Source organism: Alligator mississippiensis, chromosome 15 (assembly GCF_030867095.1).
Source record: "Alligator mississippiensis isolate rAllMis1 chromosome 15, rAllMis1, whole genome shotgun sequence".
Lineage (NCBI taxonomy): Eukaryota > Metazoa > Chordata > Crocodylia > Alligatoridae > Alligator > Alligator mississippiensis.
The window spans coordinates 21,256,741-21,282,020 of record NC_081838.1 but is presented as its reverse complement, the minus strand read 5'-3'; the positions used below and the strand labels follow the sequence as shown (position 1 = coordinate 21,282,020).

The 25,280-nt window shown below is 46.9% G+C and overlaps 3 protein-coding genes across 3 annotated transcripts; all 3 read right to left on the bottom strand.

The window, feature by feature from the left end:
- Nucleotides 1-1,268: 1,268 nt before the first annotated feature.
- Nucleotides 1,269-2,213, bottom strand: LOC132245888 (olfactory receptor 5G9-like). The gene has a single exon (XM_059719102.1). The coding sequence runs from the start codon at nucleotides 2,211-2,213 to the stop codon at nucleotides 1,269-1,271; it is 945 nt and encodes a 314-aa protein (XP_059575085.1).
- A 12,060-nt stretch (nucleotides 2,214-14,273) lies between these two features.
- LOC132245887 (olfactory receptor 5AR1-like) lies at nucleotides 14,274-15,221 on the bottom strand. The gene has a single exon (XM_059719101.1). It carries the CDS (start codon nucleotides 15,219-15,221, stop codon nucleotides 14,274-14,276), a length of 948 nt encoding a protein of 315 aa, XP_059575084.1.
- A 9,081-nt stretch (nucleotides 15,222-24,302) lies between these two features.
- LOC132245886 (olfactory receptor 5AR1-like) lies at nucleotides 24,303-25,280 on the bottom strand. The gene has a single exon (XM_059719100.1). The coding sequence runs from the start codon at nucleotides 25,278-25,280 to the stop codon at nucleotides 24,303-24,305; it is 978 nt and encodes a 325-aa protein (XP_059575083.1).

Genomic DNA, 25,280 nt, shown 5'->3' with positions numbered 1-25,280 from the left:
TTAGGGTCTACCACCAGTGAAGGTCAGCATTATGTTAGCAAGAATTCAAACCAGAGTTTTAGGTAAAAAAAAGGAATGAAATCTGCTGTCTTGGGCCATGTTTTAAAGGGTAGAGAAGGATCCTGTTTCCTGCAGCCTCATTTAGGACTGTGTACTCTTCAAGTACCAGGTGAGGAGCTGCTGAATGACCACAGAATGTGCCTCTGGGGGCCTAAAGGCAGGCTGGAGGGCACTGGGGTGTGTGCCTGATTAGTAGCAAGTAATTCTTCCCCAGATGATCATTTTAGCCTGCATCTTGTCACACAGACTTGAGGTGAGGTGATGTAGTCTGGACAAAAGGAAGGAAAAAGGGAGGGGAAGTGTGCTCCGTGTAAGTGGCCCACAAGTGGCCTAACCTTACTCCCATAGACTCATTGACTCCCAGAGGAAGGACAGGTTTCTTTGGGAGAAGGCAGCATGCTGTTCCATTGTGCAAGTGGTTCCAGGGCTAGAGTCCCACCGTGCCTTGCTTTCCCACAAGGAAAAGTGTCCAATAACCTGGGAGGTTAAGCGGTCTGGCTCTCACCTGCACTTCCCTGAGTCCTTTGGTAAGGGAGTTGTTCCAGGGCTTCATCCTGTGTTGGAGAAGGGGCTTTGTTCCCTTTCACCATGACAAGCCTGTTGGGGAGCCTTTTCTAGGACAACACAAAAGAGACCCTGGTGCTTAGGCCCAGCTCTCGGTATGGCCAAGATGGCACAGGAAAGATTTAAGCATGGGTGGCTTAAGGCTGTGGCTAGTTCACAGAAACAGGATGGCTCGTGAGGACTTGCCTATGTCATGACAGTTTGTACTCAGGTCTGGGATTTATTGAATAGAAATTTTGGCCCAGGGATAATGGAACAAAGGCTGGATATGCACAGGCCTGATCTTGGGGCCTTCTTCAGCCTTCGTTTTAAAGGTGGCCCTGTTGGACTAAGTTTTGAAATATGCTATTATTGTTTAAAATATGTTATACTTATGCTATGACTTTGCTTATGAATTCAGGCTTACCTGTGATACCTTGACTTGATATAAACAGTGTTTAAAATCTAACTAAAAGACTTGTGTGTGTTCTCTTCTTGTAATAATTTCTACTTTTAGTAGCAGGTACAATACAAAATATTTTTACAATCAAATTCATTGTCATTTGTTTTTAACATCATCCCAGTACCTGTTTCCTGTACTTCTGTATTTTCAATAGCATTTAAAAAATTTAAAAGTTAACATGCTTGTTTAAAATTGTTCTTTTTTACATGAGTTGGGACTTTGATTTCTTTGTTTTTTTCAAAATTCTTCCCAAGGCTATTTTCACTTCTTTATTTTTTAGACTATAGATGATAGGGTTCAGCATAGGAGTAAAGATGCTATACTGGATGGAAGCAACTTGATCCAGGATCACTGAAGAAATGGAGCTGGGTTTCATGTACTGAAAAAGCCCTGTTGCATACAATAAACCCACCACAATGAGGTGGGAGCTGCAGGTGGAAAAAGCTTTATGCCTGCCCTCTGCAGAGCGTATCCTCAAGATGGTGGAGATGATTTGGATGTAGGAAATCAAGACAAGGAGGATATTGATGACAGCAAGGACAGCAAGAGAAGAAAGCAGAGTTATTTTGTTGATGAGTGTCTCAGTGCAGGACAGAGTTAGGAGTGGGGGAAGTTCACAGCTAAAATGCCCAATCTCATTGGGCCCACAGAAGTTCAAGTTTAATACAGGAACTGTGTTGACCAGTGAATGCATAAGGCCCATTGTCCAGGATCCTCCCACTAGCTGCCTGCACACTCTTTTATTCATAGTCCCCGCATAGTGCAGGGGATCACATATGGCAGCATAGCGGTCATAAGCCATTACAGAGAGCATGAATGCTTCACAACTAGCTGAGAGAAATATGACAAATGTCTGGGTAAAGCAAGCATTGACAGAAATAGTTTTATGCCTTGCTAGTAAATTCACCAGCATCTTCGGCACAATGGCTGAGGAATAGCAGAGATCAACAAAGGATAGGTGAAACAGGAAGAAATACATGGGGGTATGAAGGTGAGAATCAGCTCGTATCACAAACATTATGACCATGTTCCCTGCTAGGGTGATGAGGTATATCACCAAAAACACAAAGAACAGGAACATTTGGAGTTGTGGGTCACTGGAAAGTCCCAAGAGAATAAACTCAGTCACAGTGGTTTGGTTTTCCATTCCTAGGGACTGATCTGTAAGAAAAGAAACAATTCAGAATTAACATTATGACAATGAAAGGATTTTTCAAAAGGACACAGAGAGAGAGCTGGAACAACTTGTTATTTTCTGAGCCAGCTGATGGGCTTGTAAATCCAAACTGACTGAGAAGCAGGTTTCCAAGTCACAGGAAATTTCACAATTTTGACATTGGTTTTCGTGCTAGTCACAATATTATACCCCCAAATTCCCAATCCCAACATGTTGCCAAAGTGCTTCATCTAGGTTTTGCAGGATCCAAGTCCCTGCTCTGCAGCAGAGAACCTGGAAGCTCCAAGAGACGTGGCTCTGGCCTTTCTGCTTCCAACCTGAGAGCTTAGCCTCATTTATAGCCAGACTTCATTTATAGCTAGATCAGGATTGCGGCTTTATAGCAAGAAACATGCAAGACCATTCCCGATGACAGTAAAGAACCGGGGGCCCTAAAATCTCTGGGTACTTGGACCATGCAGTTCATAAGATGCCACTTAATTCACGTCAAGATTTGTAGGAAGACCCACTGGATGGACAGTTCTTGGAGAGGACACAGGTCTGCTAATGCTTCCCAGTCCAGAGGAAAGCTGCCGGTCCCATGGCCAGGAAGCATGGAAAAGTCCACTTTCCCACACAAGGTCAGTCTACCAAGCACATCCATCAAAAAATTTTCCTTGGATTCAGCAAAATATAATCAACCCTGAGATGTTCTGCACAGGAGGTATTGAGCTGCAATGTGGGAATTCCCAAGAAAAACATTACTTCCAGCTCTGTGCCAGTTCATATATTCAGTTTCTCATTCCAAGTAAATTAAATAAAAGTAAATAAAATTGAGTGAGTTAGTGTCTTTTTAGTATTTGCTATAGCTAAACAAGTGTCAACAACTTGTCCAAAGACTTTTCAGGTATTCAACATCTACTCAAAGAACCTTACCTGCCATTTTCATGTGAATACAATTTACAATAAAATAGTATTTGAAAGCCCATGTCACTGACCTGGATCTGCGGAGACAGCCCCTTGTACATACTGGTTGACCCATCACACTGTAGACAGCTAGTTGTGTGGATTATGTTGCAAGATTTGGAGCAATTGTGTTTCAGAATGGACAACTCTGTTTCAACCCACACTTCCCCTCCCTAGTTTCTTGCTCTGAACACACGTCTGAAATATCATTATTTGTCCAGCTCCTTCATCCCACCAAGACACCAAGATGTGGGGTGAGGTGGGCACGCTGGAGGGGACGGACAAGATCCAGCTAGATCTAGACAGCTTGCAGAGGTGGGCAGATAAGAATAGGATGGAGTTCAACACAGATAAGTGCAAGGTGCTGCATCTAGGGAGAAGGAACCAGCAACACACCTATAGGCTGGGGAACTCCCTTCTCAACAGCACAGTGGTTGAAAGGGATCTTGGAGTCATTGTTGACTCCAGGATGAACATGAGCTGGCAATGCAAGCAAGCGGTCTGTAAGGCTAACCGCATCTTGTCGTGCATCTACAGATGCATCACAAGCAGGTCCAGGGAGGTGATCCTCCCCCTCTATGCGACACTGGTCAGGCCGCAGTTGGAGTACTGTGTGCAATTTGGGCGCCACACTTCAGGAGGGATGTGGCTATCCTTGAGAGGGTCCAGAGGAGGGCCACCCGCATTGTCAAGAGGCAGTGAGTCAGGCCCCATGAAGAGAGGCTGAAGGGATTGAACCTATTCAGCCTCCACAAGAGAAGGCTGAGAGGGCATCTGGTGGCCGTCTATAAACTCACCAGGGGGGACCAACAGGAATTGTGGGAGGCTCTATTCCCCGGGGCACTAGGAATAACAGCTACAAATTGTTAGAGATCAGGTTCAGTATGGACATCAGGAAACATTACTTTACAGTTAGGGCTGCCAGGCTCTGGAATGGACTCCCAAGGGAGGTGGTGCTCTCTCCTACCTTGGGGCTCTTCAAAAGGAGGCTGGACAGATATTTCACTTTCGGTGTTATGACCCCGGGGCAGGGGGTCGGACCTGATGATCTGTTTAGGTCCTTTCCGACCCTAAGCCTTATGAAACTATAAAACAACAACACTGTCCTCCTGATTTGTTATTCTCTCTCATTTCAATGTTATGATTATGTCTTACACCATGGTTTAGCTTGCTATATAAATATTCTTCATAGTTTCCATGCCTTTAGATTAATCTCTAAAGTCTGGTTCATTATACTATATAACTAGGATTAATGTATTTTAAATTATTAAGTAAAACCACATACCAGTTTGCCTGAAGTGGGGCAATGATGGTAGCCAGTAGACAACAAAGTAAACAGAACCATATTTTAAAATTTCTGGTTTTTTAATATATTCTAACACAGTATATGATAACATAACACAGAAAAAGGGGAGATTTTGGTGGCTCGCTAGTTTTCAGTTGTGAAAATGTAGACTTTTTTTAAGGTTTAAGGATAGATGGTCTAAGGTTTAAGCATGCACAGGTGGTCACTATTTCTGTGGCCTGTATCCCTATGCACATGGATGGCTACCTATGTACCCAGCAGTGGTGTGTCACTGCTGTACCTAAGTGTCATTTTGGTGCCTCTGATAATCACGTCCACAACCCAATATAGGCATCCAGAAATGAATAGTATGTCATCCTAGTCTTCAGCATCATGACTTTGGATGTTTGAGTGGTCTCGTGTGGGGTGTGATTTTGAGCCCCATCAGGTAGACAAGGGAATTTGATATTAATGTCCCATATCATGAAGAAGTCTGCAAAACACTGAGTTAATGATTAAGAAGGTGGCAACAATACCACCTCCACTAATGTTTCAAAATAAGATTGTGGACACCACCAGATTTTGTGAGAAACCCAGCCCTGCGCGTGTGTATTAAATGTGCTCTAAGAACACCTACTACATGGGACTTCACAGGACTCCTTGGCACAAGAAAACACAGGGTCTCAATCCTGACTGGGTTTCATAGATTTCATAGATTTCATAAACATTAGGGCTGGAAGGGACCTCGGAAGATCATCGAGTCCAGCCCCCCGCCCAAAGGGCAGGAAGTCAGCTGGCATCATAGGATCCCAGCAAGATAAACATCCAGTTTCATCTTGAAGGTGTTCAATGAAGGCGCTTGAACGACCTCCGGTGGCAGGCTGTTCCAGACCTTGGGGGCTCGGACAGTAAAGAAATTCTTCCTTATGTCCAGCCTGAAACGGTCTTGTAGTAGTTTGTGACCATTCGACCTCGTCATCCCTTGGGGCGCTCTGGTGAACAAATGTTCCCCCAGATACTGGTGGTCACCCCTGATAAACTTGTAGGTGGCCATCAGATCACCCCTGAGCCTGCGCTTTTCCAGGTTAAAGAGCCCCAGGGCTCTCAGCCTGTCATCGTAGGGTCTGCTTCTCTGACCTCTGATCATGCGCGTGGCTCTTCTCTGGACTCTCTCAAGCTTCTCCACATCCTTTTTGAATTGTGGAGCCCAAAACTGGACGCAGTACTCCAGCTGCGGCCTCACTAACGCCGAGTACAGGGGGAGAATGACGTCCCGGGATTTGCTTGAGAAGCATCTCTGGATGCAAGCCAGCGTTTTGGTTGCTTTACTAGCCACAGCATCGCATTGCAGGCTCATGTTCATCTTGTGGTCAATGATGACCCCCAAGTCTCTTTCTTCCATAGTGCTAGCCAACATAGCACTGCCGAGCCTATAAGGATGCTGCAGGTTTTTTTTTCCCAAGGTGGAGAACCTTGCATTTATCGGCGTTGAACACCATCAGATTCTCGTCCGCCCACTTGCTGAGCCTGTCCAGGTCAGCCTGGATCATCCGCCTGTCTTCTGGCGTGGGTGCTTTGCCCTAAAGTTTGGTGTCATCTGCGAACTTGGCCAGTCCGCTTCTGACTCCAGTGTCCACATCATTAATGAAGATGTTGAACAGTATGGGTCCAAGGACAGAGCCCTGGGGGACCCCACTGGTCACAGGACACCACGATGAGCGACTTCCATCAATTACTACCCTCTGGGTCCGACCCCGGAGCCAGTTTTCCAGCCAGTGGATCGTGGGGGACCCAAGGCAACAATTGGCCAGTTTCTCCAAGAGGCGATCATGGGACACCAGATCGAAGGCTTTTTTGAAGTCAAGATATATGACATCAATCTCATCTCCCTTGTCCAGGTGATAGGTCACCTGGTCGTAGAAGGAAATGAGATTGGTCAAGCAAGACCTACCTGCAACAAACCCGTGCTGGCTATCCCTTAAGATGTTGGCGTCGGCCAGTCCATTAAGGATGGCCTCTTTAATAAACTTTTCTAAGATCTTCCCCGGGATAGAAGTCAGGCTGATGGGCCTATAGTTAGCCGGATCCACTTTCCTCTCTTTCTTGAAGATAGGCACCACATTGGCCTTCTTCCAGTCTTCGGGCACTACACCAGAGCGCCAAGAGTTTTCAAAGATCCGCGCTAGAGGCTGGGCTATGATGCTCTCCAGCTCCTTGAGTACCCTGGGGTGAAGATTGTCAGGGCCGGCTGACTTGAAGGTATCCAGCTTCTCAAGATGTTCCTTCACGAAGTCAGCATTAATGGAGGGCAGGGGATCACCCTCACCCAGACTTCCCGGCCCTGTAGCGGGCATGGGCGTCCCATGGGGCTGATGAAAGACCGACGCAAAGTACCTATTTAATAGGCTGGCTTTTTCCTGGGCGTCAGTTGTCAGTTGCCCCATCTGGTTCAGCAGGGGTCCAATGTTGCCCCTGCTTTTCCTCCAGCTCCCCACATATCTTAAAAAGGACTTTTTTATTGTCCTTGATGCTCAAAGCTAGTTGGAGTTCAGTTGCAGCCTTGGCTTTCCTGGTCTGCTCCCTACAGGACCGGACCAGTGCAGAATAATCCTCCTTGGAGGTGACTCCCATCCTCCATCCTTTGTAGGCCTTTCTTTTTAGCCTCAGGAGTTTTCCTAGGTCCCTGGAGAGCCAGGGGGGCTGCTGTGCCCTCTTGCTGCCTTTCCTCCGAGATGGAAGAGACTTAGTTTGTGCATTGAGGATCGCTCCCTTGAGGAGCAACCACTCTTCTTGAACTCCCCTCTCCCTGTGGTCATGGTCCCTTAGGGCCTCACTGACAAGCCTCCTGAGCTTGTCAAAGTCGGCTTTCCTGAAGTCAAGGACTTGCATTTTGCTGACTGACTTGCCAGCTTTTCGGTGGATGGTGAAGGTGATCAGCTCGTGGTCGCTGTCACCCAGCTTCCCATCAATCACTAGGTCGCCGACTAGGTCATCCCCCGTAGCCAGTACCAGGTCGAGCAGCGCTTTGCCTCTCGTTGGCCCATAGACTTCTTGAGTCAGGTAGAGGTCATCCACGCACGAGAGGAAGCTTTGCAACCGCTCAGATTTTGCTGAGCGATCCTCCCACGAGATGTCTGGGTAATTGAAGTCACCCATGACAACCATGGTCCTGGAGCAAGCTGCCTCAGCCAGTTCCTGGGCAAACTCCTGGTCAAGCTCAGGACTTTGGGTGGGAGGTCTGTAGTAGACTCCCACCATTGTGTCCCCTGTGCCGTGTTCCCCACGGATTTTAACCCAGAGGGTCTCCAGCCGTCCACCCTGGTCGCCAATATCGGCTTGCAGGGACGCGTAGCTTTCCTTAACATAGAGAGCTACACCCCCGCCCCTTTTATCTACACAATCCCTCCTGTACAGGGTATAGCCATCTATACCCATGGTCCAGTCATGGGTGGAGTCCCACCAGGTCTCCGTGATCCCTATGACATCGTAATTGTTTGCACTGAGCAGGAGGATGAGCTCCTACTGCTTATTCCCCAAGCTCCTGGCATTAGTATACAGGCAGGCAAATGCCCCCTGGGGGCTCCTTCCTTGCCCACAGATTTTACCGGGGCTGGGGTGGGCTCCCTTGAGTGCCATGATCTGCTGGCTTTGCAAGGATTGTTCAGTGGGCCAGCAGTGGCGGTAGTCCCCCCGTCCCCCAACGGGCTTAGTTTACAGCCTGGTGGAGCAGGTCAGCCAGTCTGGCTGAGAAGAGCCTCCTCCCCAGGGGAGAGAGGTGGAGACCATCTCTTCCCAGCAGCTCGCTGCCTCTCACGCCAAAGAGCGGGCTGTGGTCATGAAAGCCAAAGCCTTCCTGACGACACCAGCGCTGCAGTCTTTGGTTGACCACATGGATCCTCCTGTCCCTTCTCAGCCCATAGCCTGAGACTGGGAGGATCGACGAGAACACCACCTGTGCCCCCGGACCCTTAAGCCCCGCTCCCAAATCCCTGTAGCGCCTCATGACCTGGCTGGGAGTGCTCCGAGCCGTGTCATTGGTGCCCACATGAATAAGGAGCATGGGATAGTGGTCTGTGGGTTTGAGGAGCTTGGGGATCCTCTCTGCAATGTCCCGGATGCGGGCCCCTGGGAAGCAGCAGACTTGCCGGGCTAAGGGGTCGGGGGGGCAGATTGGCCCCTCCGTCCCCCTCAGGAGGGAGTCTCCCACAACAAACACCTTACGTTCTGTCTTGGGGAGAGCAGGGGCGGGAGCTGCAGTTAGGCCCATGTTGCCTGTGGGGGCCGGCAACTCCGCAGGCTCTGCTGCGGCAGCAAGAGGTGCGTCCCTGTTGCTCAGTTGTGGCGGGGGAGGGGCCTTGGTGCAGCGGGCCTTAGGGCCCTTGACCACCTTGGTCCATGCCCCTGGCTGGACACAGCACGAGGTCCCAGAGTCCTCCTTTGGTGTGGAGGGAGACTGCGATCTACCCTCCGCCTCCCGGGGGCGAAGGGCCTGGCAGTAGGAGTCTATCTCCTGCTCGCAGACCCTGATGGCACGCAGTCTCTGGACTGTGGCCTGGAGCTCCTCCAGCTGGTGCACCAGAGACCCCAAAAGGGAGCAGACCCCGCAAGGGGAGGTCGCCATGCTCCCAGGCCCCAGAGCCTGAAAAAGGGACAGGCAGCCCCCACAGCCGAGAGCCAGGGGCTCCGTCCGCGTGGAGCCCGGAACCAGGGGCTCCGTCTGGGCGGCGGTCTCTGAGGTGCCGGGGGGCGGGGGGGAGCCCGAGGGGACCCTCGGGGTGCGGCGCGTGCCCATCCATGTCATGCCTCTCGTAGGCTGGCTACGGCTGGGGCTGTCTACCCTGGGGGGTGCGCAGGCAGGGTCCGGCGCCCTCCCGCACACCCTCCTGCGTGAACTCCGCGCTAACTCACTCGCCGGCAGAGTTAGCATTTTGCTCTAGTTAGAGTTAGCATTTTGGCATTGCCAAAATGTAAAAGTGCATCTAGCCTAAGGTGGTCTGGACCTAGTGCAAAGTTCAATTCTAGGCACTTGGGAAGCTTGAAATCAAAACATGAAAATGTCTCTAGGGTCTAGGCACATCCAGCATTAGGTAGCACCTAACAATTCAAGACTGCAAGTTTGGATGTTGGCTCCTACATTGCCCCTTAATTTCAACTGAGGCACAAAAGCTCTTTTGTGGATCTGGCCAAGATGACTTAGGCCTAGAAGGAACTCAGGGACCGAGTACAGCCCGATGTATTTTGGATGCACCTATTATATATTTCCTGTCTCATGCTCAGTCTCTGTGAATTTATGGCCAGTCCTTTTTGTTCTGTGTTCTGATACTATCCTTTTATTTAACAAGTTCTTTTAACTCCCTTATTTTTATCCTCCCCCTATACACTTGCAAAAAGTTTCCTTTTCACTGATTGCCCTTCTTTGCACCTGTTACAATTTTAATTAATTTCTCTTGAAGATTGGTAGCCAGAATTGTATACATTATTCCCCATGAAATCTTTCAAATACTGTATGTTACATTTTCATTCCAAAATTACATATGTATACACACACACACACACACACACACACACACACAAAAGCAAATACAACTATATATATTCTTATATTGCTCCCACCCAGCCTCCCACGCAGCAGAGTGAAGAATAAAATAAGAATGCACTCACCAACCATTCATATCAAAACAGTTCTGTGATGTCTGTTCCTTAAAAGACTGGGAGAAAGAACAGATTTCATGCTTCTCTTTACCCTGAAAAAAGCTCAAAGTGATAGATTATTATTAGTTTGTAGATCCAGTATAAATACCTGCCTTTACTGCTCCTCCCCTTTAGGAGACAGCGAGCCAAAATCTTCCAGGCTCTAAGACTAAACATTAATTGGAGAATCTAAATATTTTATGGGGACCTCTGGGACAACGTATCTCTTGTGTAATTAGCTAGCAGTGTTTTGATGGGTCTGTTTTGATTCACTTGGTATATAGATTTACCTGTAGGAAATTGGCAGGTGATCATATTATAAAAATCCCTTCCCCAGAGGTATTTCCCTGTTTTATCTGATTTTCTATATGTAAGCATTAATTGGTCAACTCCATTAACAGAGATAGAGACCTTGCCTGAAAGTTTGGAGAGAAAAAGCAGTTTAAGTACTTCAGATCTGGTGGTCCAGGGCTGGGCAAACATACAGGCCCCCCTCAGCTGCTGTAATACTGCGCAGTAGGGGTGTGCAAAGCTTTGGTCGCTGACTCAATTTGGATAAGCTTCAGTCCAATTTGAAGGCCAAGTCACCGAATCGGAATCGAATTGGGAAAGTAAAAATACCTCCAAATTGATTTGGAGCCTCCGAATTAATTCGGAAAAGATTTAGAAAAAGATTCGGAGATTCAGAAGGCAGTCTTTCATGGGAACAGAAACTGAGACGAGGGAGCAGAGGCAGGCTGGAGGGCACTGGGGTGTGTGCCTGATTGGTTGCAAGTAGTTCTGCCCCAGATGAGCGTTTTATCTTGTTACACAGACTTGGGGTGAGGTGATGTAGTCTGGACAAAAGGAAGGAAAAAGGGAGGGGAAGTGTGCTCCGTGTAAGTGGCCCACAAGTGGCCTAACCTTTCTCCCGTAGACTCATTGAGTCCCGGAGGAAGGACAGGTTTCTTTGGAGCCAAGTGAGAAGGCAGCATGCTGTTCCATTGTGTGAGTGGTTCCAGGGCTAGAGTCCCACCGTGCCTTGCTTTCCCACAAGGTAAAGTGTCCAATAACCTGGAAGGTTAAGGGGTCTGGAGTTGTTCCAGGGTTTCATCCTGTTTTGGAGAAGGGGCTTTGTTCCCCTTCACCATGACAAGCCTGTTGGGGGTTGTTTTCCAGGATGACACAGAAGAGACCCTGGTGCTTAGGCCCAGCTCTCAGTGTGGCCGAGATGGCACAGGAAAGGGTTTAGCATGGGTTCTGGGTTGGGTTCTTGTTCTCCTTGGGGCAAAAACTTTCCCAGTGGATTCATCCACTGAAGAGAAGTGCAAGTTGCAGTAGGTCAGCCTTTTTTTTTTTTTTTTGAGGAAGGCTGTTGATTATGCGTAAAGGGTCCCTGCTGCATTAAGTGCTTCTCTAAGAAACTTTTTCTAAGAAACTAAGAAAGTGCTTTTCTATTTCTATGCAGGGCTGGCCCAGCATGGGCCCAAGCCTGCTGCACTGACCTGCCCTCATCCAGCCCATTTTCCTTGGCAAATTTCGGTCACCCGCCAGGCACACTACTGTGCTGTGGCACACCCTTGGAGAATCACTGGTAGAAGGGCCACAAGTTATAGGGACACACCTGTGTTAGTGCCATTGTGGTACATAAAGCAATAGCTCTCAGACTATGACATTAATTGGTATTTAGCCCTGATTGAATTGTGTCTTTGTTTTAAACTACATAATACTCATGGCTAATCATTAAACAGGTTTTATGTTGTACAGTCACCACCTACTGGAACAAAACCCACCAGAGGCCTAGGCAGTGCAATGCCTATATTTTGGATTCTTGTAAGGCTTCATTATGGATAGCCTTTGAGTCTGAAACCCATGCCTATCAAGTGATAGGCTCACAAGGAGGAGAGCCCTTCCAGACTGTAGCCTGTGTAGCTGAACAGCTGATCCACTACTCAGAGAAGCTAAAAACCCCAGCTCTTCCTTGCAATGGTTTTGCTGCAGATGCATCAGCTGATGCATGCCAGCGTATTGTTGGCCCTGCTGGCTACAGCATCGCACTGCCAGCTCATGTTCATACTGTGGTCAGTTATTACCCCAGGTCTTGGTGACAAGTGATGGGGGATCTTCAGTCCTGATGCCTGTTGAGAAGCAGCAGTTACACAAGCACCCATGTCATGAGTTTTGCCTGTCAGCAGCTAGGGGTGCAGGGCTCTACCCCCCTGCACTGATCGCCTCGACAGCTGCAGGCTTTGTGGCTGCAGCAGGGCCTAGCAGCCAGCCCTGCAGTAGTTCCCCCCAGGCTGCCCCAAGACAGACACAGCTGCACAAGCACCCATGTCACGAGTTTTGCCTGCCTGTGGCCAGAGGTGCAGAGCCCCAGAACCCCCCTGCACCCATCTCCTTGATAGCTGGCAGGTATCGTGGCCTCAGCAGGGGCTACCACCCCTGCAGCCTTCACCCTGCTGCGCCTTAACACACGCAGTGTCCCCCACGTCACGAGTTTTGCTTGTCCGCAACTTGACGTGCAGTTTCCCCTGAACCCCTATGCTCATCTCATTGAAACTTGGCAGGCTTTGTGGTGGCAGCAGGGGCTACCATCCCTGTAGTTTTGACCCTGCTGTGGCTTAACACATACACGTAACATGAGTTTTGCTTTCAAGATTTGGGGTGCAGTTTCCCCAAACCCCCTACACCTATCTCCTTGAAACTTGGCAGGCTTTGTGGCCTCCACAAGGGCTAGCTTACCTGTAGTTTTGACCTCGCTGTGTCTTCACACGTACACATGACATGAGCTTTGCTTTCAGGATTTTGGGGTGCAGTTTCCCCAAACTCCTGCACCTACCTCCTTGAAACTTGGCAAGCTTTGTTGCCTCAACAGGGGCTACCATCCCTGCAGTTTTGACCCCACTGTGGCTTAACACATATACCTTACATAAGATTTTCTCTCAAGAATTTGGGGTGCAGTTTCTCCGAACTCCCTATATCTATCTTTGTCAAATGTGGCTTGTATCATGCCCTTAGAGGGGGCTACAATTGCTACAAGTTTTATCCAAATCTGGGCAGAAATGACAAAGTTATAGCCTGTTATGACCTTCCCCATTATATCCTATGGGCGAAACATCGAAACAGGGTCGAAACAGCAAAACGTTTTGACGGAGCAGAACAGAACAGCTGTTTTGACTCAAAACAAAAATCAAAATGAAACACAGTTCTGTCGAAAAGTCAAAACGCTGGTCGAAACGAAAAGCTCCCGTTTCGTACAGCCCTACTGGACAGTTACACCTCCGAGGCATGGGCTTGGCTACAGAAGATCTTGGAGACCTTGGGTGCACACCTTAAGGCATTTAATATTGCGAGATACTGAGAGAGAGTAATTTTAGGCACTAGACAAGAGTTCACCCAGGGGTCCCAGGCAGTCTCCCAACTTGCATTCCTCCAAAAGTAACAAGAAAGGCGTGACAGGGGACAGAAGGAGAAAAGCCCTGGGACCAAGCAAGCACAAGTCTCACAGATGCTAGGAGGTGCTGCTATGCCTTTTGCTCTCCTCCTGCTACACATAACTTCTTTGTACCCTACTCTGTTCTACTTTTCTGTCATCTGGTTCATTTGCAAAACTGCCAGCATGGTAGGATTGCCAATATGGTTGAACAAGGACCTCAGGAGTTAGGTGATTACAGTCAATTTTAGGTCAATAGAATTTCATCCACCACATGCCGAAGTCCCCTTCAGTGGGGACCAGCTTATAACTAAACCTCTGACTTGATATATTCTGTGATCTATACTCGGTCAGTTTTACTAGTAGTAGTGCTTCACATAATAATTTATGTTGAATTAATTACTAATTGAACTGCCACCAAAATAGGGTAAAATTCAAGATAAATTCAGCCTTACTTGTGATACCTTGACTTGATATAAAGTGTTTAAAATCTAACTACAACACTTGTGTGGGTTCTCTTCTTGTAATAATTTTTACTTTCAGTAGCAGGTACAATACAAGATATTTTTACAATCAAAGTCATTGTCATTTGTTTTTAACATCATCCCAGTACCTGTTTCCCGTACTTCTGTATTTTCAATAGCATTTATTTAAATTTTTAAAAGTTAACATGCCTGTTTAAATTTGTTCTTTTTTACATGAGTTGAGACTTTGATTTCTTTTCTTTTTTTTTCAGAAGTCTTCCCAAGGCTATTTTCACCTCTTTATTTTTTAGACTATAGATGATAGGGTTCAGCATAGGAGTAAAGATGCTGTACTGGATGGAAGCAACTTGATCCAGGATCACTGAAGAAATGGAGCTGGGTTTCATGTACTGAAAAAGAGCTGTTGTATATAATAAACCCACCACAATGAGGTGGGAGCTGCAGGTGGAAAAAGCTTTATGTCTACCCTCTGCAGAGCGTATCCTCAAGATGGTGGAGATGATTTGGATGTAGGAAATCAAGACAAGGAGGAAAGTGATGACAGCAAGGACCACAATTGAAGAAAGCAGAGTTATTTTGTTGATGAGTGTCTCAGTGCAGGACAGAGTTAGGAGTGGGGGAAGTTCACAGCTAAAATGCCCAATTTCATTGGGCCCACAGAAGTTCAAGTTTAATACAGGAACCGTGTTGACCAGTGAATGCATAAGGCCCACTGTCCAGGATCCTCCCACTAGCTGCCTGCACACTCTTTTATTCATAGTCCCCGCATAGTGCAGGGGATCACATATGGCAGCATAGCGGTCATAAGCCATTACAGAGAGCATGAATGCTTCACAACTAGCTGAGAGAAATATGACAAATGTCTGGGTAAAGCAAGCATTGACAGAAATAGTTTTATGCCTTGCTAGTAAATTCACCAGCATCTTCGGCACAATGGCTGAGGAATAGCAGAGATCAACAAAGGATAGGTGAAACAGGAAGAAATACATGGGGGTATGAAGGTGAGAATCAGCTCGTATCACAAACATTATGACCATGTTCCCTGCTAGGGTGATGAGGTATATCACCAAAAACACAAAGAACAGGAACATTTGGAGTTGTGGGTCACTGGAAAGTCCCAAGAGAATAAACTCAGTCACAGTGGTTTGGTTTTCCATTCCTAGGGACTGACCTGTAAGAAAAGAAACAATTCAGAATTAACATTATGACAATGAAAGGATTTTTCAAAAGGACACAGAGAGAGAGCTGGAACAACTTGTTATTTTCTGAGCCAGCTGATGGGCTTGTAAATCCAAACTGACTGAGAAGCAGGTTTCCAAGTCACAGGAAATTTCACAATTTTGACATTGGTTTTCATGCTAGTCACAATATTATACCCCCAAATTCCCAATCCCAACATGTTGCCAAAGTGCTTCATCTAGGTTTTGCAGGATCCAAGTCCCTGCTCTGCAGCAGAGAACCTGGAAGCTCCAAGAGACGTGGCTCTGGCCTTTCTGCTTCCAACCTGAGAGCTTAGCCTCATTTATAGCCAGACTTCATTTATAGCTAGATCAGGATTGCGGCTTTATAGCAAGAAACATGCAAGACCATTCCCGATGACAGTAAAGAACCGGGGGCCCTAAAATCTCTGGGTACTTGGACCATGCAGTTCATAAGATGCCACTTAATTCACGTCAAGATTTGTAGGAAGACCCACTGGATGGACAGTTCTTGGAGAGGACACAGGTCTGCTAATGCTTCCCAGTCCAGAGGAAAGCTGCCGGTCCCATGGCCAGGAAGCATGGAAAAGTCCACTTTCCCACACAACGTCAGTCTACCAAGCACATACATCAAAATTTTTCCTTGGATTCAGCAAAATATAATCAACCCTGAGATGTTCTGCACAGGAGGTATTGAGCTGCAATGTGGGAATTCCCAGGAAAAACATTACTTCCAGCTGTGTGACAGTTCATATATTCAGTTTCTCATTCCAAGTAAATTAAATAAGAGAAAATAAAATTGAGTGAGTTAGTGTCTTTTTAGTATTTGCTATAGCTAAACAGGTGTCAACAACTTGTCCAAGGACTTTTCAGGTATTCAACATCGACTCAAAGAACCTTACCTGCCAGTTTCATGTGAATACAATTTACAATAAAATAGTATTTGAAAGCCCATGTCACTGACCTGGATCTGCGGAGACAGCCCCTTGTACATACTGGTTGACCCATCACACTGTAGACAGCTAGTTGTGTGGATTATGTTGCAAGATTTGGAGCAATTGTGTTTCAGAATGGACAACTCTGTTTCAACCCACACTTCCCCTCCCTAGTCTCTTGCTTTGAACACATGTCTGAAATATCATTATTTGTCCAGCTCCTTCATCCCACCAAGACACCAAGATGTGGGGTGAGGTGGGCACACTGGAGGGGAGGGACAGGATCCAGCTAGATCTAGACAGCTTGCAGAGGTGGGCGGATGAGAATAGGATGGAGTTCAACACAGATAAGTGCAAGGTGCTGCATCTAGGGAGAAGGAACCAGCAACTCACCTATAGGCTGGGGAACTCCCTTCTCAACAGCACAGTGGTTGAAAGGGATCTTGGAGTCATTGTTGACTCCAGGATGAACATGAGCTGGCAATGCGAGCAAGCGGTCTGTAAGGCTAACCGCATCTTGTCGTGCATCTACAGATGCATCACAAGCCGGTCCAGGGAGGTGATCCTCCCCCTCTATGCGACACTGGTCAGGCCGCAGTTGGAGTACTGTGTGCAATTTGGGCGCCACACTTCAGGAGGGCTGTGGCTATCCTTGAGAGGGTCCAGAGGAGGGCCACCCTCATGGTCAAGAGGCAGTGAGTCAGGCCCCATGAAGAGAGGCCTGAACCTATTCAGCCTCCACAAGAGAAGGCTGAGAGGGCATCTGGTGGCCGTCTATAAACGCCCCAGGGGAGACCAACACGAATTGTGGGAGGCTCTATTCCCCGGGACACCACCCAGTGTTACTAGGAATAACAGCTACAAATTGTTAGCAAGCAGGTTCAGTATGGACATCAGAAAACATTACTTTACAGTTAAGGCTGCCAGGCTCTGGAATGGACTCCCAAGGGAGGTGGTGCTCTCTCCTACCTTGGAGCTCTTCAAAAGGAGGCTGGACAGATATTTCACTTTTGGTGTTATGACCCCGGGGCAGGGGGTCGGACCTGATGATCTGTTTAGGTCCTTTCCGACCCTAAGCCTTATGAAACTATAAAACAACACTGTCCTCCTGATTTGTTATTCTCTCTCATTTAAATGTTATGATTATGTCTTACACCATGGTTTAGCTTGCTATATAAATATTCTTCATAGTTTCCATGCCTTTAGATTAATCTCTAAAGTCTGGTTCATTATACTATATAACTAGGATTAATGTATTTTAAATTATTAAGTAAAACCTCATACCAGTTTGCCTGAAGTGGGGCAGTGAAGGTAGCCATTAGACAACAAAGTAAACAGAACCATATTTTAAAATTTCTGGTTTTTTAATATATTCTAACACAGTATATGATAACATAACACAGAAAAAGGGGAGATTTTGGTGGCTCGCTAGTTTTCAGTTGTGAAAATGTAGACTTTTTTTAAGGTTTAAGGATAGATGGTCTAAGGTTTAAGCATGCACAGGTGGTCACTATTTCTGTGGCCTGTATCCCTATGCACATGGATGGCTACCTATGTACCCAGCAGTGGTGTGTCATTGCTGTACCTAAGTGTCATTTTGGTGCCTCTGATAATCACGTCCACAACTCAATATAGGCATCCAGAAATGAATAGTATGTCATCCTAGTCTTCAGCATCATGACTTTGGAGGTTTGAGTGGTCTCGTGTGGGGTGTGATTTTGAGCCCCATCAGGTAGACAAGGGAATTTGTTATTAATGTCCCATATCATGAAGAAGTCTGCAAAACACTGAGCTAATGATTAAGAAGGTGGCAACAATACCACTTTGACTCAGGTTTTAAAATAAGGTTGTGGACACCACCAGATTTTGTGAGAAACCAGGCCTGCGCGTGTGTATTAAATGTGCTCTGAGAACACCTACTACATGGGACTTCACAGGACTCCTTGGCACAAGAACACACAGGGTCTCAATCCCGACTGGGTTTGGGCATTGCCAAGGTGCAAAAGTGCATCTAGCCTAAGGCGGTCTGGACATAGCGCAAAGTTCAATTCTAGGCACTTGGAAAACTTGAAATTCAAAGATGAAAATGTCTCTAGGGTCTAGGCACATCCAGCATTAGGTAGCAACTAACAATTCAAGACTGCAAGTTTGGATGTTGGCTCCTACATTGCCCCTTAATTTCAACTGAGGCACAAAAGCTCTTTTGTGGATCTGGCCAAGATGACTTAGGCCTAGAAGGAACTCAGGGACCGAGTACAGCCCGATGTATTTTGGATGCACCTATTATATATTTCCTGTCTCATGCTCAGTCTCTGTGAATTTATGGCCAGTCCTTTTTGTTCTGTGTTCTGATACTATCCTTTTATTTAACAAGTTCTTTTAACTCCCTTATTTTTATCCTCCCCCTATACACTTGCAAAAAGTTTCCTTTTCACTGATTGCCCTCCTTTGCATCTGTTACAATTTTAATTAATTTCTCTTGAAGATTGGTAGCCCGAATTGTATACATTATTCCCCATGAAATCTTTCAAATACTGTATGTTACATTTTCATTCCAAAATTACATATGTATACACACACACACACACACACACACAAAAGCAAATACAACTATATCTATTCTTATATTGCTCCCACCCAGCCTCCCACGCAGCAGAGCGAAGAATAAAATAAGAATGCACTCACCAACCATTCATATCAAAACAGTTCTGTGATGTCTGTTCCTTAAAAGACTGGGAGAAAGAACAGATTACATGCTTCTCTTTACCCTGAAAAAAGCTCAAAGTAATAGATTATTATTAGTTTGTAGATCCAGTATAAATACCTGCCTTTACTGCTCCTCCCCTTTAGGAGACAGCGAGCCAAAATCTTCCAGGCTCTAAGACTAAACATTAATTGGAGAATCTAAATATTTTATGGGGACCTCTGGGACAACGTATCTCTTGTGTAATTAGCTAGCAGTGTTTTGATGTGTCTGTTTTGATTCACTTGGTATATAGATTTACCTGTAGGAAATTGGCAGGTGATCATATTATAACAATCCCTTCCCCAGAGGTATTTCCCTATTTTATCTGATTTTCTATATGCAAGCATTTATTGGTCAACTCCATTAACAGAGATAGAGACCTTGCCTGAAAGTTTGGAGAGAAAAAGCAGTTTAAGTACTTCAGATCTGGTGGTCCAGGGCTGGGCAAACATACAGGCCCCCCTCAGCTGCTGTAATACTGCGCAGTAGGGGTGTGCAAAGCTTTGGTCGCTGACTCAATTTGGATAAGCTTCAGTCCAATTTGGAGGCCAAGTCACTGAATCGGAATCGAATTGGGAAGGTAAAAATACCCTCTAAATTGATTTGGAGCCGCCGAATTATTTCGGAAAAGATTTAGAAAAAGATTCGGAGATTCAGAAGGCAGTCTTTCATGGGAACAGAAACTGAGACGAGGGAGCAGAGGCAGGCTGGAGGGCACTGGGGTGTGTGCCTGATTGGTTGCAAGTAGTTCTGCCCCAGATGAGCGTTTTATCTTGTTACACAGACTTGGGGTGAGGTGATGTAGTCTGGACAAAAGGAAGGAAAAAGGGAGGGGAAGTGTGCTCCATGTAAGGGGCCCACAAGTGGCCTAACCTTTCTCCCTTAGACTCATTGAGTCCCGGAGGAAGGACAGGTTTCTTTGGAGCCAAGTGAGAAGGCAGCATGCTGTTCCATTGTGTGAGTGGTTCCAGGGCTAGAGTCCCACCGTGCCTTGCTTTCCCACAAGGTAAAGTGTCCAATAACCTGGAAGGTTAAGGGGTCTGGAGTTGTTCCAGGGTTTCATCCTGTTTTGGAGAAGGGGCTTTGTTCCCCTTCACCATGACAAGCCTGTTGGGGGTTGTTTTCCAGGATGACACAGAAGAGACCCTGGTGCTTAGGCCCAGCTCTCAGTGTGGCCGAGATGGCACAGGAAAGGGTTTAGCATGGGTTCTGGGTTGGGTTCTTGTTCTCCTTGGGGCAAAAACTTTCCCAGTGGATTCATCCACTGAAGAGAAGTGCAAGTTGCAGTAGGTCAGCCTTTTTTTTTTTTTTTTGAGGAAGGCTGTTGATTATGCGTAAAGGGTCCCTGCTGCATTAAGTGCTTCTCTAAGAAACTTTTTCTAAGAAACTAAGAAAGTGCTTTTCTATTTCTATGCAGGGCTGGCCCAGCATGGGCCCAAGTCTGCTGCACTGACCTGCCCTCATCCAGCCCATTTTCCTTGGCAAATTTCGGTCACCCACCAGGCACACTACTGTGCTGTGGCACACCCTTGGAGAATCACTGGTAGAAGGGCCACAAGTTCTAGGGACACACCTGTGTTAGTGCCATTGTGGTACATAAAGCAATAGCTCTCAGACTATGACATTAATTGGTATTTAGCCCTGATTGAATCGTGTCTTTTGTTATAAACTACATAATACCCATGGCTAATCATCGAACAGGTTTTATGTTGTACAGTCACCACCTACTGGAACGAACCCCACCAGAGGCCTAGGCAGTGCAATACCTATATTTTGGATTCTTGTAAGGCTTCATTATGGATAGCCTTTGAGTCTGAAACCCATGCCTATCAAGTGATAGGCTCACAAGGAGGAGAGCCCTTCCAGACTGTAGCCTGTGTAGCTGAACAGCTGATCCACTACTCAGAGAAGCTAAAAACCCCAGCTCTTCCTTGCAATGGTTTTGCTGCAGATGCATCAGCTGATGCATGCCAGCGTATTGTTGGCCCTGCTGGCTACAGCATCGCACTGCCGGCTCATGTTCATACTGTGGTCAGTTATTACCCCAGGTCTTGGTGACAAGTGATGGGGGATCTTCAATCCTGCTGCCTGATGAGAGGCAGCAGTTGCATAAGCACCCATGTCATAAGTGTTGCCTGTCAGCAGCTGGGGGTGCCCAGCCCCAGAACCCCCCTGCACCGATCTCCTCCACAGCTGCAGGCTTAGTGCCCACAGCAGGGCCTAGCAGCCAGTCCTGCAGTAGTTCCCCCCAGGCTGCCCCAAGACAGACACAGCTGCACAAGCACCCATGTCACGAGTTTTGCCTGCCTGTGGCCAGAGGTGCAGAGCCCCAGAACCCCCCTGCACCCGTCTCCTTGATAGCTGGCAGGTATCGTGGCCTCAGCAGGGGCTACCACCCCTGCAGCCTTCACCCTGCTGCGCCTTAACACACGCCGTGTCACCCATGTCACGAGTTTTGCTTGTCCACAGCTTGACGTGCAGTTTCCCCTGAACCCCTATGCCCATCTCATTGAAACTTGGCAGGCCTTGTGGTGGCAGCAGGGGCTACCATCCCTGCAGTTTTGACCCCACTGTGGCTTAACACATATACCTTACATAAGATTTTCTCTCAAGAATTTGGGGTGCAGTTTCTCCGAACTCCCTATATCTATCTTTGTCAAATGTGACTCGTATCATGCCCTTAGAAGGGGCTACAATTGCTACAAGTTTTATCCAAATCTGGGCAGAAATGACAAAGTTATAGCCTGTTATGACCTTCCCCATTATATCCTATGGGCGAAACATCGAAACAGGGTCGAAACAGCAAAACTTTTTGACGGAGCAGAACAGAACAGCTGTTTTGACTCAAAACAAAAATCAAAATGAAACACAGTTCTGTCGAAAAGTCAAAACGCTGGTCAAAATGAAAAGCTTCCGTTTCATACAGCCCTACTGGACAGTAACACCTCCGAGGCATGGGCTTGGCTGCAGAAGATCTTGGAGACCTTGGGTGCACACCTTAAGGCATTTAATATTATGAGATACTGAGAGAGAGTAATTTTAGGCACTAGACAAGAGTTCACCCAGGGGTCCCAGGCAGTCTTCCAACTTGCATTCCTCCAAAATATACGTAGATCCTGAGGTGGTGCAGAGTCATTTGGAAGAACTGGATGCCTTTAAATCGGCAGGCCCGGATGGGCTCCATCCGAGGGTGCTGAAGGCACTGGCCGACATCATTGCAGAGCCACTGGCGGGAATATTCGAACGCTCGTGGCGCACGGGCCAAGTCCCGGAGGACTGGAAAAGGGCTAACGTGGTCCCCATTTTCTAAAAGGGGAGGAAGGAGGACCCAGGCAACTATAGGCCAGTCAGTCTCACCTCCATCCTTGGTAAAGTCTTTGAAAAAATTATCAAGGCTCACATTTGTGAGAGCCCGGCAGGGCAAATTATGCTGAGGGGAAACCAGCATGGGTTCGTGGCGGGCAGATCGTGCCTGACCAACCTAGTCTCTTTCTATGACCAGGTTACGAAACGCCTGGACACAGGGGGAGGGGTGGATGTCGTATACTTAGACTTCAGGAAGGCCTTCGATACGGTATCCCACCCCATACTGGTGAACAAGTTAAGAGGCTGTGACGTGGATGACTGCACAGTCCGGTGAGTGGCGAATTGGCTGGAGGGTCGCACCCAAAGAGTCGTGGTAGATGGGTCGGTCTCGACCTGGAAGGGTGTGGGCAGTGGGGTCCCGCAGGGCTCGGTCCTTGGACCGATACTCTTTAATGTCTTCATCAGCGACGTGGACGAGGGAGTGAAGTGTACTCCGTCCAAGTTTGCAGATGACACAAAGCTATGGGGAGAAGTGGACACGCCGGAGGGCAGGGAACAGCTGCAGGCAGACCTGGACAGGTTGGACAAGTGGGCAGAAAACAACAGGATGCAGTTCAACAAGGAGAAATGCAAAGTGCTGCACCTAGGGAGGAAAAATGTCCAGCACACCTACAGCCTAGGGAATGACCTGCTGGGTGGCACAGAGGTGGAAAGGGATCTTGGAGTCCTAGTGGACTCTAAGATGAACATGAGTCGGCAGTGTGACGAAGCCATCAGAAAAGCCAATGGCACTTTATCATGCATCAGCAGATGCATGACGAACAGGTCCAAGGAGGTGATACTTCCCCTCTATCGGGCGCTGGTCAGACCGCAGTTGGAGTACTGTGTGCAATTCTGGGCGCCACACTTCAAGAGGGATGCGGATAACCTGGAGAGGGTCCAGAGAAGGGCAACTCGTATGGTCAAAGGCCTGCAGACCAAGCCCTACGAGGAGAGACTAGAGAAACTGGAACTTTTCAGCCTCCGCAAGAGAAGGTTGAGAGGTGACCTTGTGGCTGCCTATAAGTTCATCACGGGGGCACAGAAGGGAATTGGTGAGGATTTATTCACCAAGGCGCCCCCGGGGGTTACAAGAAACAATGGCCACAAGCTAGCAGAGAGCAGATTTAGATTGGACATTAGGAAGAACTTCTTCACAGTTCGAGTGGCCAAGTTGTGGAACGGGCTCCCAAGGGAGGTGGTGCTCTCCCCTACCCTGGGGGTCTTCAAGAGGAGGTTAGATGAGTATCTAGCTGGGGTCATCTAGACCCAGCACTCTTTCCTGCTTATGCAGGGGGTCGGACTCGATGATCTATTGAGGTCCCTTCCGACCCTAACATCTATGCATCTATGAATCTATGAAAAGTAAAAAGAAAGGCGTGACAGGGGACAGAAGGAGAAAAGCCCTGGGACCAAGCAAGCACAAGTCTCACAGATGCTAGGAGGTGCTGCTATGCCTTTTGCGCTCCTCCTGCTACACATAACTTCTTTGTACCCTACTCTGTTCTACTTTTCTGTCATCTGGTTCATTTGCAAAACTGCCAGCATGGTAGGATTGCCAATATGGTTGAACAAGGACCTCAGGAGTTAGGTGATTACAGTCAATTTTAGGTCAATAGAATTTCATCCACCACATGCCGAAGTCCCAGCTTATAACTATACCTCTGACTTGATATATTCTGTGATCTATACTCGGTCAGTTTTACTAGTAGTAGTGCTTCACATAATAATTTATGTTGAATTAATTACTAATTGAACTGCCACCAAAATAGGGTAAAATTCAAGATAAATTCAGCCTTACTTGTGATACCTTGACTTGATATAAACAGTGTTTAAAATCTAACTACAACACTTGTGTGGGTTCTCTTCTTGTAATAATTTTTACTTTCAGTAGCAGGTACAATACAAGATATTTTTACAATCAAAGTCATTGTCATTTGTTTTTAACATCATCCCAGTACCTGTTTCCCATACTTCTGTATTTTCAATAGCATTTATTTAAATTTTTAAAAGTTAACATGCGTGTTTAAAATTGTTCTTTTTTACACGAGTTGGGACTTTGATTTCTTTGTTGTTTTTTTTCAGAAGTCTTCCCAAGGCTATTTTCACTTCTTTATTTTTTAGACTATAGATGATAGGGTTCAGCATAGGAGTAAAGATGCTGTACTGGATGGAAGCAACTTGATCCAGGATCACTGAAGAAATGGAGCTGGGTTTCATGTACTGAAAAAGCCCTGTTGCATACAATAAACCCACCACAATGAGGTGGGAGCTGCAGGTGGAAAAAGCTTTATGTCTACCCTCTGCAGAGCGTATCCTCAAGATGGTGGAGATGATCTGGATGTAGGAAACCAAGACAAGGAGGATATTGGTGACAGTAAGGACAGCCATAGAAGAAAGCAGAGTTATTTTGTTGATGAGTGTCTCAGTGCAAGACAGAGTTAGGAGTGGGGGAAGTTCACAGCTAAAATGCCCAATTTCATTGGGCCCACAAAAGTTCAAGTTTAATACAGGAACCGTGTTGACCAGTGAATGCATAAGGCCCACTGTCCAGGATCCTCCCACTAGCTGCCTGCACACTCTTTTATTCATAGTCCCCGCATAGTGCAGGGGATCACATATGGCAGCATAGCGGTCATAAGCCATTGCTGAGAGCATGAATGCTTCACAACTAGCTGAGAGAAATATGAAAAATGTCTGGGTAAAGCAAGCATTGACAGAAATAGTTTTATGCCTTGCTAGTAAATTCACCAGCATCTTCGGCACAATGGCTGAGGAATAGCAGAGATCAACAAAGGATAGGTGAAACAGGAAGAAATACATGGGGGTATGAAGGTGAGAATCAGCTCGTATCACAAACATTATGACCATGTTCCCTGCTAGGGTGATGAGGTATATCACCAAAAACACAAAGAACAGGAACATTTGGAGTTGTGGGTCACTGGAAAGTCCCAAGAGAATAAACTCAGTCACAGTGGTTTGGTTTTCCAT